At 47.5% G+C, this 19,685-nt stretch overlaps 1 protein-coding gene across 1 annotated transcript in view; it reads right to left on the minus strand.

Moving 5' to 3' along the window:
• Positions 1-3,829: 3,829 nt before the first annotated feature.
• LOC144486948 (uncharacterized) overlaps positions 3,830-19,685 on the minus strand; it is a 43,119-nt gene continuing 27,263 nt past the window's right edge. Inside the window, exons 4-8 of the mRNA XM_078204961.1 lie at positions 16,450-17,136; positions 15,073-15,100; positions 10,189-11,001; positions 4,102-4,840; positions 3,830-4,017 (exon numbers count right to left, since the gene is read on the minus strand). Of these exons, the coding sequence (XP_078061087.1) occupies positions 3,830-4,017; positions 4,102-4,840; positions 10,189-11,001; positions 15,073-15,100; positions 16,450-17,136 (2,455 nt within the window). The remainder of the gene's footprint in view (positions 4,018-4,101; positions 4,841-10,188; positions 11,002-15,072; positions 15,101-16,449; positions 17,137-19,685) is intronic.

Genomic DNA, 19,685 nt, shown 5'->3' on the forward strand with positions numbered 1-19,685 from the left:
AAGACATAAGGCAGCAAATTAGAGGAGTAAATTGGAAGGAGGGATTCTCGGGGAAATCTACTGAAGAGAGGTGGCAGTTTTTCAAGGAATGTCTGTCTAGGGTTCTACAGGACAATGTTCCGAGCAGACAGGGAGGAGTTGGTAGGTTAAAGGAACCATGGTGCACGAAAGCTGTGCGGGACCAAGTCGAGAAGAAAGGAAGCGTACAAAAGGCTCAGAGAGCTTGGCGAAGATAGGGATTTAGAAGAGTATACGGCTTGTAGGAAGGGACTAAAGAAGGAAGTTTGGAGAGCCAGTAGGGGTCACGAGAAAGCCTTGGCAAGTAGAATTAAGGAAAACCCTAAGGCGTTCTATAAATATGTGAAGAGTAAAAGGATGAGACGTGAAGGAATAGGGCCTATAAAAGGTGAAGGCGGGAAAATCAGTACGGAACCAGTAGAAATGGCAGAGGTGCTTAATGAGTATTTTGCCTCGGTTTTCACAGAGGAGAAGGACATGGATGGATGTACTGTGGGCTTGCGGTGGACTGAAAAGATTGAGTATGTGGACTTTAATAAAGAGGTTGTGCTGGAATCTTTGAATGGCATCAAGATAGATCAGTCGCCGGGTCCGCATGAGATGTACCCCAGGTTACTGTGGGAGGTGAGGGAAGAGATTGCAGAGCCTCTGGCAATGATCTTTGCGTCGTCGATGGAGACGGGAGAGGTGCCGGAGGATTGGAGGATTGCGGATGTGGTTCCTATTTTCAAGAAGGGGAATAGGGATAGCCCAGGAAATTACCAACCGGTGAGTCTAACCTCAGTGGTTGGTAAGCTGATGGAGAAGATCCTGAGGGACAAGATTTATGAGCATTTAGAGAGGTTTAGTATGCTCAAGAATACTCAGCATGGCTTTGTCACAGGCAGATCGTGCCTTACGAGCCTGGTGGAGTTCTTCGAAAATGTGACTAAACACATTGACGAAGGGAAAGCGGTAGATGTGGTTTATATGGATTTTAGCAAGGCGTTTGATAAGGTCCCCCATGCAAGGCTTCTCGAAAAAGTGAGAGGGCATGGGATCCAAGGGGCTGCTGCCCTGTGGATCCAGAACTGGCTTGCCCAAAGGAGGCAAGATGAAGGTATAGATGGGTCTTTTTCTAAATGGAGGTTGGTCACCAGTGGTGTGCCCCAGGGATCTGTTCTCGGACCCTTGCTGTTTGTCATTTTCATAAATGACCTGGATGAGGAATTGGAGGGATGGGTTGGTAAGTTTGCCGACGACACGAAGGTTGGTGGGGTTGTGGATAGTCTGGAGGGATGTCAGAAGTTACAGAGGGACATAGATAGGATGCAAGTCTGGGCGGAGAAGTGGCAGATGGACTTCAACCCAGATAAATGCGTAGTGGTCCATTTTGGCAGGTCAAATGGGATGAAGGAGTACAATATAAAGGGAAAGACTCTTAGTACTGTAGAGGATCAGAAGGACCTTGGGGTCCGGGTCCATAGGGCTCTAAAATCGGCCCCACAAGTAGAGGAGGTGGTTAAGAAGGCGTATGGTGTGCTGACCTTTATCAATCGAGGGATTGAGTTTCGGAGTCCGGGGATAATGATGCAGCCATATAAGACCCTCGTCAGACCCCACTTGGAGTACTGTGCTCAGTTCTGGTCGCCTCATTACAGGAAGGATGTGGAAAAGATTGAAAGGGTGCAGAGGCGATTTACAGGGATGTTGCCTGGATTGAGTGGCATGCCTTATGAGGATAGGCTGAGGGAGCTCGGTCTTTTCTCCTTGGAGAGACGTAGGATGAGGGGAGACCTAATAGAGGTATATAAGATGTTGAGGGGCATAGATCGGGTGGACTCTCAGAGGCTTTTTCCCAGGGTGGAAATGGCTGCTACGAGAGGACACAGGTTTAAGGTGCTGGGGTGTAGGTGCAGGGGAGATGTTCGGGGGAAGTTTATCACATGGAGGGTGGTGGGCGAATGGAATTGGCTGCCGTCAGTGGTGGTGGAGGCAAAGTCAGTAGGGTCTTTTAAGAGACTCCTGGATGAGTACATGGGACTTAATAGGATGGAGGGTTATAGGTAGGCCTAAAAGGTCGGGATATGTTCGGCACAACTTGTGGGGCCGAAGGGCCTGTTTTGTGCTGCAGTTTTCTATGTTTCTATGTTAAAGAAGGAATGTAAGAAAAGGGATAACCAGCCGTGGATAACTAAGGAAATAAAGGAGAGTATTAAATTAAAAACCGATGCGTACAGAGTGGCCAAAACTAGTGGGGGATTAGAAGGTTGGGAAAGCTTTAAAAAACAACAAAGAACGACTAAGAAAGCGAGAAAGAAAGGAAAGATAGATTATGAAACTAAACTAGCACAAAATATAAAAACTGATAGCAAAAGTTTTTACAAATGTATAAAAAGGAAAAGAGTAGCTAAAGTAAATGTTGGACCCTTAGAAGACGAGAAGGAGGATTTAATAATGGGAAACGAGGAAATGGCCAAGGCCTTAAACAAGTTTTTTGTGTCGGTCTTCACGGTAGAGGACACAAATAGCTTACCGAAAATTGACGGTTGTGGGACTATAGGGGGTGAGGTCCTTAAAACGATTACTATTACTAAAGAGGTAGTGCTTGGTTGGCTAATGGGACTAAAGGTAGACAAGTCCCCGGGCCCGGATGGAATGCATCCCAGGGTCCTGATAGAAATGGCAGAAGTAATAGCAGATGCGTTGGTTGTAATTTATCAAAATTCACTGGACTCTGGGGATGTGCCAGCTGATTGGAAAACAGCTAATGTGACGCCACTGTTTAAAAAAGGAGGTAGACAAAAGGCGGGTAACTACAGCCCGGTTAGCTTAACATCCGTAGTTGGGAAAATGCTGGAATCTATCATTAAACATTTCTAAAACAAAAAGGTAAAAGTTATGGTCAATTGAGCCAGGATTGTATTCTGGGACCTTCCTGTCCAGAAGTCCAGAAGTAACATCAGCTGAGATTGTAACTTAGCAGCAGAAACCCATCTTCTGTTCTATTCCCCCAATTCCCACAAAATAGTTTTTAGATTTGGGTGAGTTTGTATAAAATTGACAGCGGTGGAGATTCAAGACACTTAACAAGTGAATAAAGGCAAAAGATTCCACAGATTCTGCACAAACAAAATAAACTTTACTATACACAATGATAAAGGGAAAACAAGTTACAATATGTGGAAGGTAAAACATTCAAGGACTTTAGAGAGGAAAGGGAGATGGGATGGTAGTTTACAAGGGCATGTGTCAAAGATATTTTATTGAGAAGTGGGTGATGATATCGGATTTGAAGGAGAGGAAGATATTGGCAATATCAGCTGATATGGAGAAGTTGTGCTGTCAGTAGGACAGTGGGAATAGGATTGAGGGATCAAGAGATGGGTCTCATGGGCAAGATGAGCTCTAAGAGGACATGAGGGGAGGCAGGAGAGAAACTGCAGAAAGATGAGAGTTCAGAGCTCAGACAAAGGGGAGCGTTAGAGGAGGTTTGTTCCAGTGGGTTAGGGGAAGGAGGGAAGCAGGAGAGGCAGCTGATTGGATTGTCTCAAACTTAGTGACAAAGAAGATTGTGAGTTTTATTCCCAATGAGCACTTGCGGGGAAGTGAAGCTGGATGAGGGACAAAGGGAGAGCAACTCAAAAGGAATTCAGTTGTGCTGATGATATTAAAAAGATTCACAGTACTGAACACAAAGATAATTTATTTGACTTTTATTCAGAATATTAAACCGTATAACTGGCTGGAGTTCATTAACATCAACAAAAACAAACGCAATGAACATATTACAGTCCTGGATAGGATTAGCAGCAGATTCCAATCACTGTGGTTACTCGTGAATTCTTTGGTGTCTAAGCAGGTAGGATGACCGAGTGAATCTCTTCCCACTCTCAGAGCAGCTGAATGGCCTCTCCCCAGTGTGAGCTCGCTTGTGTCTCAGCAGGGTGGAGGACTGAATGAATCCCTTCCCACATTCAGAGCAGGTGAATGGCTTTTCCCCAGTGTGGGTGCGCTGGTGTAGAATGAGATCATATGATCGCCTGAACCCAGTCCCACAGTGAGAGCACCTGAACGGTCTCTCATCAGTGTGAACACGTTGATGGGAAGTCAGTTCACCAGAACTTTTATAGCACTTCTCACAGTCAGAGCATTTAAAAGGTCTCTCCCCGGTGTGAACTCGCTGGTGTGTCAATAGGTGGGATGACCGAGTGAATCCCTTCCCACAGTAGGAGCAGGTGAATGGCCTCTCCCCAGTGTGAACTCGCTGGTGTTGCAGCAGGCGGGATGACCGAGTGAATCCCTTTCCACACTCGGAGCAGGTGAATGGCCTTTCCCCAGTGTGGATGCGCTGGTGTGGAATGAGGTCATATGATCGCTTGAACCCAGCCCCGCAGTGAGAGCACCTGAATGGTCTCTCATCAGTGTGAACACGTTGATGGGACATCAGTTCATCAGAACTTTTATAGCACTTCTCACAGTCAGAGCATTTAAAAGGTCTCTCCCCAGTGTGAACTCGCTGGTGTGTCAATAGTTGGGATGACCGAGTGAATCCCTTTCCACACGCGGAGCAGGTGAATGGTCTCTCCCCAGTGTGAACTCGCTGGTGTACAGTGAGGTTATGTGAATGCTGGAACCCAATCCCACAGTGGGAGCACCTGAATGGTCTCTCATCAGTGTGAACACGTTGATGGGACATCAGTTCCCAAGAACTTTTGAAGCACTTCCCACAGTCTGAGCATTGGAAAGGTCTCTCATCAGTGTGAACTCGCTGATGAGTAAGTAGGTGGGATGACTGAGTGAATCCCTTCCCACACTCAGGGCAGGTGAACGGCCTCTCCCCAGTGTGACTGCGCCGATGAGTTTCCAGCTGGGATGGGGAATTAAATTCCTTCCCACAGTCCACACATTTCCACAGTTTTTCCATGGAGTGACTGCACTTACGTTTTGACAGGCCAGAGGATCGGCTGAAGCCTCGTCCACACACAGAACCCGTGTACGGATTCTCCCCACTGTGAATAGTGCTTTTTCCTTCCATGTTCAAAATCCACTGATATTCAGTTATGATAAATTAGACGACTCTGGCAGTTCCTGATATGATGTTTACTTTCAGTTTCCTGACTGCAAATCGTCCCCTTCTAGTCCCTTTGAAGCTGATTCAAAACACAAAAAAGGGGATTGAGAGAAAACCCATAGAGACAGGTGATGAATAGAGTCCAGACCGAAGCAACAATAAAAATAAAACACGCAGGAGGCCAGGAACTGAGGATCATCAAGATATTCAGCAGACTGGGCAGCCTGTGAGAGTTACAAACATTATTGAGGACTCAGGTTGCTGACTTGCCCTCAGTCTATAATGAAACATCTGGAGTCAGGCACTGACTAATGGCAGTCACATTTCCCACAATGCTCTGCGCCCCAGAAACCCCTCTATTCAAAAGTTGCTCACCGTAATTCACTAATCATAGAATCCTGACAGTGCAGGAAGAGGCCATTTTACCCATTGAGTCTGTACTGACTCTGAGAGCATCTTTCCCAGGCTCACCTCCTATCCCAGTAACCCCACGCACTGACCCTGCGAATCCCCATCCTGACCTTTTTCTTCTGTGTGGCTACCAAATAAACCTGTTGGACTTTAACCTGGTGTTGTTAAACTTCTTACTGTGTTTACCCCAGTCCAACGCCGGCATCTCCACATCAGTGAGAGGAAACCAGAGCACCCAGAGGAAATGCACACAGACTGGGGGAGATTGTGCAAACTCCACACCTGAGGTGGAGATGTTGGACTGGGGTGGGCACAGTAAGAAGTCTCACAACACCAGGTTATTTGGAACTACGAGCTTTTGGAGAGCTGATGAAGGAGCAGCTTTGACAAACGGTCATCTGGACTCAAAATGTCAGTTCTTTTCTCTCCTTACAGATGCTGCCAGACCTGCTGAGGTTTTCCAGCATTTTCTCTTTTGGTTTCAGATTCCAGAATCCGCAGTAATTTGCATTGATTCCAAATAACTTAGTGGACTTTAACCTGATATTGTGAGACTTCTTACTGTGCAAACTCCACACTGACAGTCACACACCCACGGCTGGAGTCGAACCCTGGCGCTGTGAGGCAGCAGTGCGAACCACTGTGCCACAGTGAAGGGAGTTTGCCGCAAATTTCGGGTGATAACAATGGGCTGGATGTTGCTCAGAATGTGGAGCACTGCAGCAAAGTACAGAGAGACAGAGACAGAGCAGCAAACTGGACTGAGAAATGGAGTCTGCAGACTGGAACTGGCAGCATGAGGAGAGGTTATTTAGTCTAACACTCACAGCAATCTACAACCCACCCCCATTACCGAGACAGTGAGACACAGATCACAAACACTCACCAACACAGCTCCAGTGAAACGTCCCAGGAAAAAGGGGGAATCTGTGGCTGTTCCTGTCCTGAAATAGCCCCAGGACTGTCACTCAACCCCCAACCCGGCCCAGTTCACAGCTCAGCCTCTCAGCTTGCAGCTTCCTGCACCTTGAGCCAACCTTGCCCAGGTGTGGGAGGGATGTGGAACCAGAGTGGGGGGAGGGGTGACCTCCTGCTGTGCCCCAAATAGTTTCTCCTTCCCCTCCCCCTTGGCGCTCTCAGCTCTCAATGTGGATGGGTTGCTGGACTTTGCAGAGCCTCACTGAGCTGCGCTTGTCCCTTATCCTGCGTCACCCCTTCCTCCTGGGTTCAGTGTGTTCAGTTCGCTGCTTCGTTCCCTGCTGAACCTTCAGTTAATCAAAAACAGGAAGTGCTGGAAAACCTCAGCAGGTCTGGCAGCATCTGTGATCATCCAGACGGGAAGTATTAACTCTATTCTCTCTCCACAGATGCTGAGATTTCCAGCATTTTCTGTTTCTGTTTCAGATTCCAGCACCCGCAGTATTTTCAGCACTCTGCATCCAGGGCAGGAAGCAGTGAGCATGGATCTGTCAATCACACATGAGGACGGCCTCAACCGGGATCTTGGGTTCATGTCACACTATCTATAACCCCCCACAACTTGCCTGGGCTTGCAAAATCTCACTAACTGTCCTTCATCTGATGAAGGAGCAGCGCTCCGAAAGCTAGTGGCATTTGCTACCAAATAAACCTGTTGGACTTTAACCTGGTGTTGTTAGACTCCTTACTGTGTTTACCCCAGTCCAACGCCTGCATCTCCACATGCAGACAATACACACCTCTTTAATCTGTGCTTAATCCTCTCTCCACTCACATTGTCTGTACCTTTAAGACTTGATTACCTGTAAAGACTCACATTCCAACCATTATCTTGTAAATTGAGTTTGTGTCTTTATATGCCCTGTTTGGGATCACGACTCCCACTCACCTGATGAAGGGGCTGCGCTCCAAAAGCTTGTGGCTTGTGCTACCAAATAAACCTCCTGCTGTGGTTTATTTGGTAGCTGGACTTTAACGTGGTGTTGTGAGACTTCCTACTGTGCTTACCCCAGTCCAACGCCGGCATCTCCACACTCTGAGTGGAAACAGAGAGAAGTAGGAGAGGCCGGAGGTGAGGAGAGATTTTATACATCTACAACTCAACAGGAACTTTGACAGAATTTCCAAACCCTGTGAACACCATCAGCTCCAAGTTCCTCTCCAACCCACACACCATCCTGACTTGTCTGACATCCAGTACTGAAAGATCAGAAATTTATTTCATATAAATTCTGGGAAGACTGAACCCATTGTGTTCAGTCCCCACTACAAACTCCACTCCCTCGCCAACAACTTTATCTCTCCTCCTGGCAACTGTCTGAGGCTGAACCAGGCTGTTCACAACCAGGGTGAAATAGTTCATCTCAAGATGAGCTTCCAGCCACATGTCCACATCATCATCAGAGACCACCGTCATTCATAGAAGCATTAATAGTAATTAATTAACAATAATGAATAATAAAATACAGTGTAGAAGGAGGCCATTCAGCCCATCGAGCCTGCACTGACAACAATCCCATCCAGGCCCTATCCACATATTTACCTGTTAATTCCCCGATACCAAGTGGCAATTTATCACGGCCAATCCGTCTAACCGGCACATCTTTGGACTGTGGAAGGAAACCGGAACACCCGGAGGAAACCCACACAGACACGGGGAGAATGTAGAAACTCTGCACAGACAGTGACCCGAGGCTGGAATTGAACCCGGGTCCCTGGCGCTGTTAGGCAGCTGCACTAACCACTGTGCCACCGGGCCACATGTCAGTGTCATCACCCGACTCCAGCCCAGTCTCAGCTCATCTGGAACCCTCACCCATTCCATTGTGACGTCACACTCTCACCCATTCCATTGTGACGTCACACTGTCACCCATTCCATTGTGACGTCAGGGCTTCACTCTCCGATCACAATCCCTGCCGGCCTCCCACATGCAGCCTCAATGGCGGCAGTCAGCCCGGGTCTAACACTACAAGCTGCCGCTCCATTTGGTACAAAGGGGGGGGACCGGGAAGTTCATTTCCGGGGTTTGGGTTTGGGTTTGAACAACATGTTTACAAAGCCTCTCCACCCACCCGCCACATTTATCATTCCCCGCGCGCCGCCCTCTACCTCGTATTGATCTCGCTTCCAAGTTAAAACCATCCGTCTGTCCGTCGCCATTACCCGCACTGCGCATGCTTCAGGTCCCGCCCCTCATTCACTCTGATTGGTCGGAGGACCAGCCGCTCCCGCTCAGTCCTCCAGCCCCGCCCCCTCTTCCTATTGGTCCGGAGCTGCCGTCAATCAGTGCCGGGCATTGTGATGTGGAGCATGCGCAGTGTCATTGCTGTCCTTGGCGGTTGTTTGTCCCGGAGAAGCGGAGTCAGCGTTAGGCGGTGGCTGGGAGGATTTGGAAACACTTTGTGGATCCGCAAACCCTTCAGAATCATTGTCAGCTCCCTGGTTTGCAGCTGCGGGGCTTCTCCCTCCCTCCCTCCCGGGAACAGGCCCAGGTTAACGGCCCCATCCTGGCTCAGCCACTGGAGGATGGTTCACATCAGAGGATGGGGGAGGGGGACAATAAATAAGAGGTTACACTTTGGCCTCAAATCAATGAGGACTCTGATCTCTGGGAAGGAAGGAAACCCTGGGAGGTGGGCAGGGAGGATTCACAAACACCCGCTGGAGGCCCCAACACCCCCAATAAGACCCATTGGTTTTATTGTCAGTCTGCAGACAGGAGCTGGAGAACTGAATCCATGATGTGGAGATGCCGGCGTTGACTGGGGTAAAGACAGTAAGAAGTTTAACAACACCAGGTTAAAGTCCAACAGGTTTATTTGGTCGCAAATGCCACTAGCTTTTGGAGCGCTGCCCCTTCGTCAGGTGGAGTGGAGAAATGCTCACTAATAGGGTATACAGAGACACAAACTCAATTTACAGAATAATGATTGGAATGCAGTCTTTACAGATATTCAAGTCTTAAAGGTACAAACAATGTGAATGGAGGGAGCATTAAGCACACGTTAAAGAGATGTGTATTGTCTCCAGACAGGACAGCCAGTGAGATTCTGCAAGTCCAGACAAGCTGTTCGGGTCAATGCGTCTAACCAGCACGTCTTTCAGAATGTGGGAGGAAACCGGAGCACCTGGAGGAAACCCACGCAGACACGGGGAGAATGTGCAAACTCCACACAGACAGTGACCCAAGCCGGCAATCAAATCTGGGTCCCTGGCGCTGTGAAGCAGCAGTGCTAACCACTGTGCTACCGTGCCTCCCAAAACATTAAATCTGTTTCTCTCGCCAGAGGTGCTGTCAGACCCGCGTGTTTTTACAGCACTTCCTGTTTGTATTTATGAGTTCAAGAGTCAGGCCAGAAGGAAATTTAAAGACAGTTTGGCCCGGTGGGCGAATGGAAGAGAGGGAAGGAGCAGAGACAGCTGATCAGATTGTCTCAATCTTGGTGACAAAGAAGCTCCATGAGCTCCTCACACTTGTTGGAGGTGAGGATGGAGGAGACGGGAGAGGGGGAAGCCCTTCAAATGGAACTAACATGTTTGAGGTATTAAAAGCATTCATCACACTGTGTTGAACATAAAGCTTGTGTATTTGAGTTCCACCCAAAATATAAACCTTCCAGCTGGGCTAGGATTTATCAGCAGAAACAGACACCAATGAAAATAGTCAGGACCTTGATGTGATTAAGAGCAAAATCCAGTCCTTGCAGTCACTCGTGAACACGCTGGTGTTTCAGCAAGTGAGGTGACTGAGTGAATCCCTTCCCACACACGGAGCAGGTGAATGGCCTGTCCCCAGTGTGAATTCGCTGGTGCTTTACCAGGTTGGATGATTGACTGAATCTCTTACCACAATCAGAGCAGGTGAATGGTCTCTCCCCGGTGTGAACTCGCTGGTGTCTCTGCAGGGTGGATGAATCAATAAATCCCTTCCCACAACTGGAGCAAGTGAATGGCCTCTCCCCAGTGTGAACTCGCTGGTGTTTCAACAAGATGAATGACTGACTGAAGCCCTTCCCACACTCAGAGCAGGTGAACGGCTTCTCTCCGGTGTGACCTCGCTGGTGTTTTAGGAGGTTGAATGACTGGGTAAATCCCTTTCCACATTCGGAGCAGATAAATGGCCTCTCCCCATTATGAATTCTCTGGTGTTTCAGCAGGTCGGATGAATCAGTGAATCCCTTTCCACACTCAGAGCAGGTGAACGGGCTCTCTCCAGTGTGAACTCGCTGGTGTTTCAGCAGGATAGAAGAGGTAGGGAATCCCTTCCCACAATCAGAGCATCTGAATGGTCTCTCTCTAGTGTGAACTCTCTGGTGTGTCAGCAGGATTGATGAGGTAGCGAATCCCTTCCCACACTCATGACAGTTGAATGGCCTCTCCCCAGTGTGAACCCACCAGTGTTTCAGCAGATGCGATGAACAAATGAATCCCATCCCACACTTGGAGCAGGTGAACGGTCTCTCCCCAGTGTGAACTCGCCGGTGTGTCAGCAAGATGGATGAGGTAGTGAATCCCTTCCCACACTCAGAGCAGGTGAATGGTCTCAAGAACAAAGAACAATACAGCACAGGAACAGGCCCTTCGGCCCTCCAAGCCCGCGCCGCTCCCCGGTCCAGGATTGAATCCTGAATCCAGGATCCCCGCCCAATTTTCCAGCCTATCTACATACCAATATCCTGTCCACCGAGCTGTCCCTCACAGCTACGATGCTTTGTTCATCACAACCTATTAACTCACCCCCACCCCCCCATTCCAGACCATGTGATCTCCAGGGAGAGGCGAAAACCCAGAGTGAAAACCCCAGGGCCAATATGGGGAAAAAGAATCTGGGAAATTCCTCTCCGACCCCCTGAAGCGATCGAAACGAGTCCAGGAGATCACAATGGCCCTGATCGGAAAATGCTTCCCAACCCTAGTCATTTCCACTTCCACAAACACCATATGAATTCCCTGCCCCCGAGACAGGTTCCCAACTATCCGCAGTCTCGCTCTGTACTGGCACCAGCAAGATGATCATAGAATGAAGCCTTGAAACGAGAAACAAGGAACAATTAGCCCGCGCCGCTCCCTGGTCCAAACTAGACCACTCTTTTGTATCCCTCCATTCCCACTCCGTTCATATAGCTGTCTAGATAAGTCTTAAATGTTCCCAGTGTGTCCGCCTTCACCACCTTGCCCGGCAACACATTCCAGGCCCCCACGACCCTCTGTGTGAAATATGTCCTTCTGATATCTGTGTTAAACCTCCCCCCCTTCACCTTGAACCTATGACCCCTCGTGAACGTCACCACCGACCCGGGGAAAAGCTTCCCACCGTTCACCCTATCTATGCCTTTCATAATTTTATACACCTCTATTAAGTCTCCCCTCATCCTCCGTCTTTCCAAGGAGAACAACCCCAGTTTCCCCAATCTCTCCTCATAACCAAGCCCCTCCATACCAGGCAACATCCTGGTAAACCTCCTCTGTACTCTCTCCAAAGCCTCCACGTCCTTCTGGTAGTGTGGCGACCAGAACTGGACGCAGTATTCCAAATGCGGCCGAACCAACGTTCTATACATCTGCAACATCAGACCCCAACTCTTATACTCTATGCCCCCTCCTATAAAGGCAAGCATGCCATATGCCTTCTTCACCACCTTCTCCACCTGTGACGTCACCTTCAAAGATCTGTGGACTTGCACACCCAGGTCCCTCTGCGACTCTACACCCTTTATGGTTCTTCCATTTATCGTGTAGCTCCTCCCTACATTATTCCCACCAAAATGCATCACTTCTCATTTATCAGGATTGAACTCCATCTGCCATTTCCTTGCCCAAATTTCCAGCCTATCTATATCCTTCTGTAGCCTCTGACAATGTTCCTCACTATCTGCAAGTCCTGCCAGTTTTGTGTCGTCTCTCTCCAGTGTGATTGTGTCGATGAGTTTTCAGTTCAGATGGGAATCTGAATCTCTTCCCACAGTCTCCACATTTCCATTGTTTCTCCCTGTTGTGACTGCATTTATGTTTCAACAGGCCAGATGATCGGCTGAATGTTCGTCCACACACAGAACACGTGTACAGTTTCTCTCCACTGTTAACCGTGCTTTCCCCTTCCATGTTCAAAACCCAATGATATTCAGATTACACTAATTTAGGCGATAGCGTCGGATCCTGATGCGATGTTTGGTTTGAGTTTTCTCCCTTCCACTCCTGCGCTTCTAATATCCTGTAAGAAAAAGTCCAAAGTTAAAAATTGAAGCAAACTTGGTTTGAGTTTACTGTGTGTAAATCCTCCCCTTCTCACCCTCTGGAAAAGGAGACTCCAAAATCTATCAATGTCAGTCCAGGATAGAAATTCACATTTTCTCACAGGGACAGTGATAACCGTGCCTGTGTCCTGCTCCCGAGAAAGATGACATCCATTAACCTACGTCTATCAGTGTTTCTCCTTCACTATTTCATGTGATGTGGTTTTATTGCCAAGACCAGCATTTATTTCCTGCCCCTGAGGAGGGCAGTTAGAGACTGAATCGCATGTTGACAAGTCTATGGAGAGACAGCAGATTCCCATGAATAAACAGGATGGGTTTTTAAAATTGTTCACAGCTGTAATGGTTACTCAAGTGAAATTATATTCCAGATTTTCCAGCGTTTTGTGAATTCTATTTAAACCCCCCCCAGCCCCATGATGGGACTTGAACCCATCCCCAGAACATGAGGCTGTGTCACTGATATTACCACCACCTCCCCGATTTTAGAGCTGCTGCAATTACCCCCCGGGTCGGTGCAAACTTGGGCCCGGGGGTTCCTTATTCTGGGTTTTGAGGCCTCCTCCACTAACTGTTTCTGAAGCCTCTGCACCCACTTCCCCGCCTCCCTGCAGCTCCAGCACCCACACTGCGCATGGGCCAGTCCGAATCCGCACAGCGCATGCTCCACGCGGAATCAGGTACTGCGCCTGCGCAGGCGGCTGCTATTGTGACAATACGGCACATTCTCTCTCGCTGCGAATGCTGGGTAAGAGCACCGCCATAGGAAGGAGATAATGTTCAACACAAAATTGTGCTTTGTCATCCAATTACGATCAGAACTACAGGGTTAATATATAAAATTATTCAACCAATTGATACATCTACCAATGTGCGTGGTGGAATTGTTACTGGATGAGCATTCCAGAGACCCAGGGTCCTTTTAGAGTCTTCCCCACTCTGTCGTAGGTTGCAGCACAATATAGTTGGGTTGGTCACATGGGCAGAACAGTGGTCGACTTCAAAATATATCACCATTCCGTCACAGTCGCTGGGACAAAATCCTGGAATTCCCTCCCTAACCACATTGTAGGTAAACCCACAGCACACGAGCTGCAGTGATTCAAGAAGGTAGCTCACCACCACCTTCTTAAGGGCAACTCGGGATGGCCAACTAGCGACGCCCATGTCCCACAAATGAATAAAAAAAATATGGTATTTAATCTTGATAAGTGCGAAGTGATGCACTTTGGAAGAAGTAACAAGACAAAGAAATAATTAATGAATGGAAGGACACGAGGTAAAATCAGAGGAGCAGATGGGGATCTTGGGGTACTTATTCACTTAAGGTAACAGAGCAGCTGAATAGAATAGATAAGAAGGCATATGAGACACTTGCTTTTATCAGTCGTGGCATACAGTATAAGAACAAAGAGATAATGTTGGAGCTGTACAGAATGTTGGTTAGGTCACAGCTGGAGTACTGTGTGCAGTTCGAGTCACCTCACTCCAGGAAGGATGTGATTGCACTGGAGGGGGTACAGAGGAGATTCACCAGGATGTTGCCTGGGATGGAACATTTGAGCTATAAGGAGACTGGATAGGTTTGGAGTGTTTACTTCAGAGCAGAGAAGGCTGAGGGGGACATGATTGTGGTGTATAAGATTATGAAGGATATGGATCGGGTGAGTAGAACCCTTGGTTGAGGGGGTCAATCATGAGGGGACATAGTTTTAGGGTGCCTGGCAAGAGATTCAGAGGGAAGTTGAGAAAAAAAAAATCAGAGGGTGGTGGGAATCTGGAATAAACTGCCTGGGAAGGTAGTGGAGGCTGGAAACTTAACAACCTTTAAAAAGTATTTGGATGAGCACTTGAAATATTATAGCATTCAGATAAGGATATGGGACAAGTGCTGGAAAATGGGATTAGCATGGGGTTTAGTGGTAGCTATTGTTGGTGCAGACTCTATGGGTCGAAGGGTGTTTTCTGCACTGTATGACTATGACTGTAACTCTCACTCAGTCTCTTTCACTCTAACAGTCTCTGTCTGTGTCTCTATTTCCCTCTTTTGGTCTTTGTTCTATCTGCTCACTGTCTTTGTGCAACTAAATTTCACTGGATTGATTCCTGAGATGAGGTGGTTGTCCTTGGAGGACATTCAGTGGGATGAGTCTGTCCTCTCTGAAATTCAGAATAATGAGAAGTGATATAATTGAAAAGGGAGGGAAAAGGAAGGATCAGGAAAGCAGCAAACACTTGATGTTGTTCCAGGAAAAGTGGGGTCTGGTGGTGTGGATGTCAGGTTTTACACAGCATATGGTCAGCCTGTGGATTCACCCAGGATGAAGAATCTCTGAATGATTCTATTCAAATCACCCGGAGAGGAACCTTTGAGAGGAAGCACCTAAGAAGAAGCAGCACATAAAGATATCCAAACACAGAGATCCAAACACACTCTCTCTCCCTGTCTCTTACACAGACATGGGCAAACATAGAGACATACCCACAACCAAACAGACATCTTCATTCATAGACACACACCCACACCCAGACAGGCATCTTCATTCATAGACACACACCCACACAGATAATTCCAGCCCTATCATGTGGAGAATATAGCCCATTCTGACTAATACTGGAGATGAAATAACAGTGGCTTTACAAACTACGATGTTTGAGAAATTCAAGTAACCATTACCCGTCAGGGACAGTGAGCAGTTCTGATTACCCATTTCCACTCCTTTCTCTAAACTTGAATCTATATTGAACAACATCTGGGACAGCAGCAATGACAAATCACTAACACTGAGCTGCCTCGTGTCAGCCTGGGTGAAGAGCCCTGCTGGGGGATAGTGTAAATTACAGAACAACATCCCTGGGTAATCAGTGTCTCTGGGTTCTGGAATTACAGAAGATGCTAATTCCCCTCACATTGATGGTCCAGTTAATGAAGAGAATTCTAAGACAGGTTTCAAGCATAAAGAATATAATGTTGTTTCGAATCTGTCATCCTGGCCTCATTCATTACTGCTCCAATGTCCTGGGAAATGTGCTGCACCACATCCAGCAGGTACCACAGACACTGTTCATCTTTTTCAACATGTGGATTCGAATCCAGGTCCCCAGAACATTAGCTGGGTTTCTGGATTAATAGTCTATCGATAATACCATTAGACATCGCCTCCCCCAAATGTGTTCCCTTTAGAACAAAGAAGCTGAAATGGAGATTTCATGGATCTGTTCAAGATGATCGGGGTGGGGACGGGTGGTTTGATAGAGCAGATCGGGAGAAACTGTTCCACTGATGCGGGTCAGTAACCAGAGGACTGGGATTGAAGATAATTAAAGAAAGACAGACTGGCATCAATATCGCACATTTCCCAACCAGCAGGAATCACAATGGGATCATTGTTATAATGAAGGCTGAATGGCCGAATGCTGCTCCTACGGCTTATGGTCTATTCCTTAGTTCCCTCGAAACGGGGATAATCCCAGCCTCCCAAATGAAGATGCAGTCATTCAAAAATTAAAACAAAGTTGATGTTTTTTTATTTTTAACCCAGAATACTAATATCTAAATCTGCACTGGATATTGTTAACATCAGACCCCAATAAATATAGTTCAGTTCTGGATGTGATTAACAGCAAACTCCAATCTGGCTGGTGTGTCAGCACGTTGGATGACTGATTGAATCCTTTCCCACACTTGAAGCAGATGAATGGTTTCTCCCCAGTGTGAACTCGCTGGTTTACAGTGAGAGGAGATGATTGTCTGAACTCAGTCCCACAGTGAAAGCATCTGAACGGACTCGAGTGTGAACCCGTTGATGGGTCATCAAGTTCCCAAAACTTTTAAAGCACTTTCCACAGTCTGGGCATTTAAAAGGTCTCTCGTCAGTGTGAATCCGTTGATGGCAGATCAGGTTCGAAGAGTTAGCGAATTCCTTCCCACATTTGGAGCAGATGAACGGGTTATCCTCAGTGTGAATCCGCTGGTGTGTCAACAGTTCTGTTGATGTAATGAATGCCTTCTCACACTCAGAGCAGGTGAATGGTCTCTCTCCAGAGTGAATTCGCTGGTGAATCAGAAGGTGAAACGACCGGCTGAATTTCTTCCCACACTCGGAGCAGGTGAATGGTCTCTCCCCAGTGTGAACTCGCTGGTGTGTCACCAGGTGGGTTGACTGAGTGAATCCCATTTTGCACTCGGAGCAGGTGAATGGTCTCTCTCCCGTGTGAACTCGCTGGTGTGACACCAGGTGGGCTGACTGAGTGAATCCCACCTTGCACACAGAGCAGGTGAAAGGTCTCTCCCCAGTGTGAATTCGCTGGTGTCTCACCAGGTGGGACAACTGAGTGAATCCTTTCCCACACTCGGAGCAGGTGAACGGTCTCTCCCCAGTGTGACACCGTCGATGAATTTCCAGCTCTGATGGGGAACTGAATCCCTTGCCACAACACTCACATTTCCACAATTTCTCCCCACCGTGACTGCATTTATGTTTTGACAGGCCAGATAAACGGCTGAATCCTCGTCCACACACGGAACACGTGTACAGTTTCTCCCCACTGTGAGCGGTGCTTTTTCCTTCCATGTTCAAAATCCAATGATACGCATATTACGATAAATTGGGCGACTCTGTCTGATCCTGATGTGATGTTTGGTTTCAGTTTTCTGACTGCAAATCCTCACCTTTGAATATGCTGTGAAATTGATTTAAAAAAGAAAAGAGAGTGAGAGAAAACCCACAAAATCACCAAGGCAGGTTGTGAAATGGAGCTGAATGAATCTGGTAATTTGTGGGGCCGGCACTGGGAAAAAGAGACCAAGAAAACTGATGGATTGTCATAAAAACCCAACTGGTTCACTAATGTCCTTCAGGGAAGGGAACCTTTGAGCCAGTCTGAACCTATACAAGACCAGAGCTTCAATGTGAAGAGGCAGCGGATGGGCGGGATTAAGAGATGTGGGAGGAGAAGAGGTGAAGGAGTGGATACATCTACAACCAGATAGAAACTCCCAAACCCTCAACCTCCACCATTTAGAAAGACCAGGTTCACAGGTGAATGTGAACATCATCACCTCAAAGTCACACAGCATCGCGACTGGACTGAGATCCTGTCCTGGATTCGGAGAAGTTTCCTCCATTTAAAGAGTGAGAAACATGAAACGATTGTCTTCAGTCCGTGCGACAAACTCCACCCCGTGGACACTGACACCATCCCACTCTGGTGCTGAAGCAGGCTGTTTACAACCAGCTTCAAATATTTATTTTCTAAATCTGACTTTGCAGGGTCGACAAGGCCGTTTCCCGTGTCAAGGCCCATGCCTGGTCTGCCCATTTCCATACCTTTTTAGTAACTTTGTACTAGTTGGGTACAACTGAGTGGCTTGCTGTGCCATATCAGAGGGAATTTAAGATTCAACCACGTTGCAGATCTGGAGATACATGTAGGCCAGACCAGGTGAAGATGGCAGATTTGTTTTTCCCTAAACAGCACCAGTGAACCCAATGGGCTTTAATGATAATCAATAATGATTTTTTTGCTCATCATTAGCCTTTCAAATTCAAACTTGTATTCAATGTAAATTCCACCACCTGCCATGGCAGGATTTGAACCTCAGTTCCCAGAACATTACTCTGGGTCTCACCCCCCACCCCCGATGCCCTTCCAACCACACACCTGTTCCATCTCCAAGAATGGGTTTCCATCGGTGAGGGGGCTGGGACCTCACACTGCATACTTCTTTGAAAACATGTATTGATATCCTCATAGCTATTTCTAAAATTATTAAAATGGGAGAAATAGCTGAATCTGAGAGTGTTTCTGACCCCTGAACAAATGGAGCAATCTGGGAGACACAAAGAAACTCACACCTCATTCTCCCAGAAGCGACATTTTGATTCTGGATCATGTGAAACACAATTGTTCTCTGTGATCTCTGCACTGTAAATCGTTCCTTTCTCTGTCCATCTTCTATGTATTAATGCATCCATCATTACGAAGTGCTTCGAAAGGTTAGTCATGGCACAAATCAGTCCGGTCTCCCAGACTGCCTGGATCCACTACAGTTCACTACCGCCGCAACAGGTCCACAGCAGACACCATCTCCCTGACCCTGCACTCAACCCTGGAACCACCAAGATAACAAAGCACCCATTTCAGACTCCTATTTATTGACTACAGCTCAGCCTTCAACACCATTATTCCTACGAAACACATCTCCAAATTCCGTGGCCTGGCCTTAGCTCCTCTCTACGACTGGGTCCAAGACTTCCTAACACTCAGATCAGTAAGAATAGGCAACAACACCTCCTCCACGATCATCCTCAACACTGGTGCCCAACAAGGCTGTGTCCTCAGCCCCTTACTATACTCCTTATACACCTATGGCTGAGTGGCCAAATTCCCCCCCAACTTGATTTTCATGATTGCTGATGACACCACCGCAGTGGGTCGGATCTCAAACAATGATGAGACAGAGAACAGGAATGAGACAGAGAATCTGGTGAACTGGTGCGGTGACAATAATCTCTCCCTCAATGTCAACAAAATGAAGGAGATAGTCATCGCCTTCAGGAAGCGTAGTTGGGGACATGCCCCTGTCTACATCAACAGAGATGAAGTGGAAATGGTCGAGAGCTGAGTTTCTAGGTGACCAGATACCAACAACCTGTCCTGGTCCCTCCATGCCAATGCTACAACTAAGAAAGCCCACCAATGCCTCTGCTTTCTCAGGAGGCTAAGGAAATTTGGCATGTCCGTGATGATTTTCACCAACTTTTATAGATACACCATAGAAAGCATTCTTTCTGGTTGTATCACAGCTTGGCGTGGCTCCTGCTCTATCCAAGAACACAAGAAACTACAATGGGTCATGACTGAAGCCGAGTCCATCACGCAAACCAGCCTCCCACCCCTTGACTCTGTCTACACTTACCGCGACCTCGGAAAAGCAGCCAGTATAATCAATGAACCCCACACAT

Source organism: Mustelus asterias, unplaced genomic scaffold (genome assembly GCF_964213995.1).
Source record: "Mustelus asterias unplaced genomic scaffold, sMusAst1.hap1.1 HAP1_SCAFFOLD_528, whole genome shotgun sequence".
NCBI classification, from domain to species: domain Eukaryota; kingdom Metazoa; phylum Chordata; class Chondrichthyes; order Carcharhiniformes; family Triakidae; genus Mustelus; species Mustelus asterias.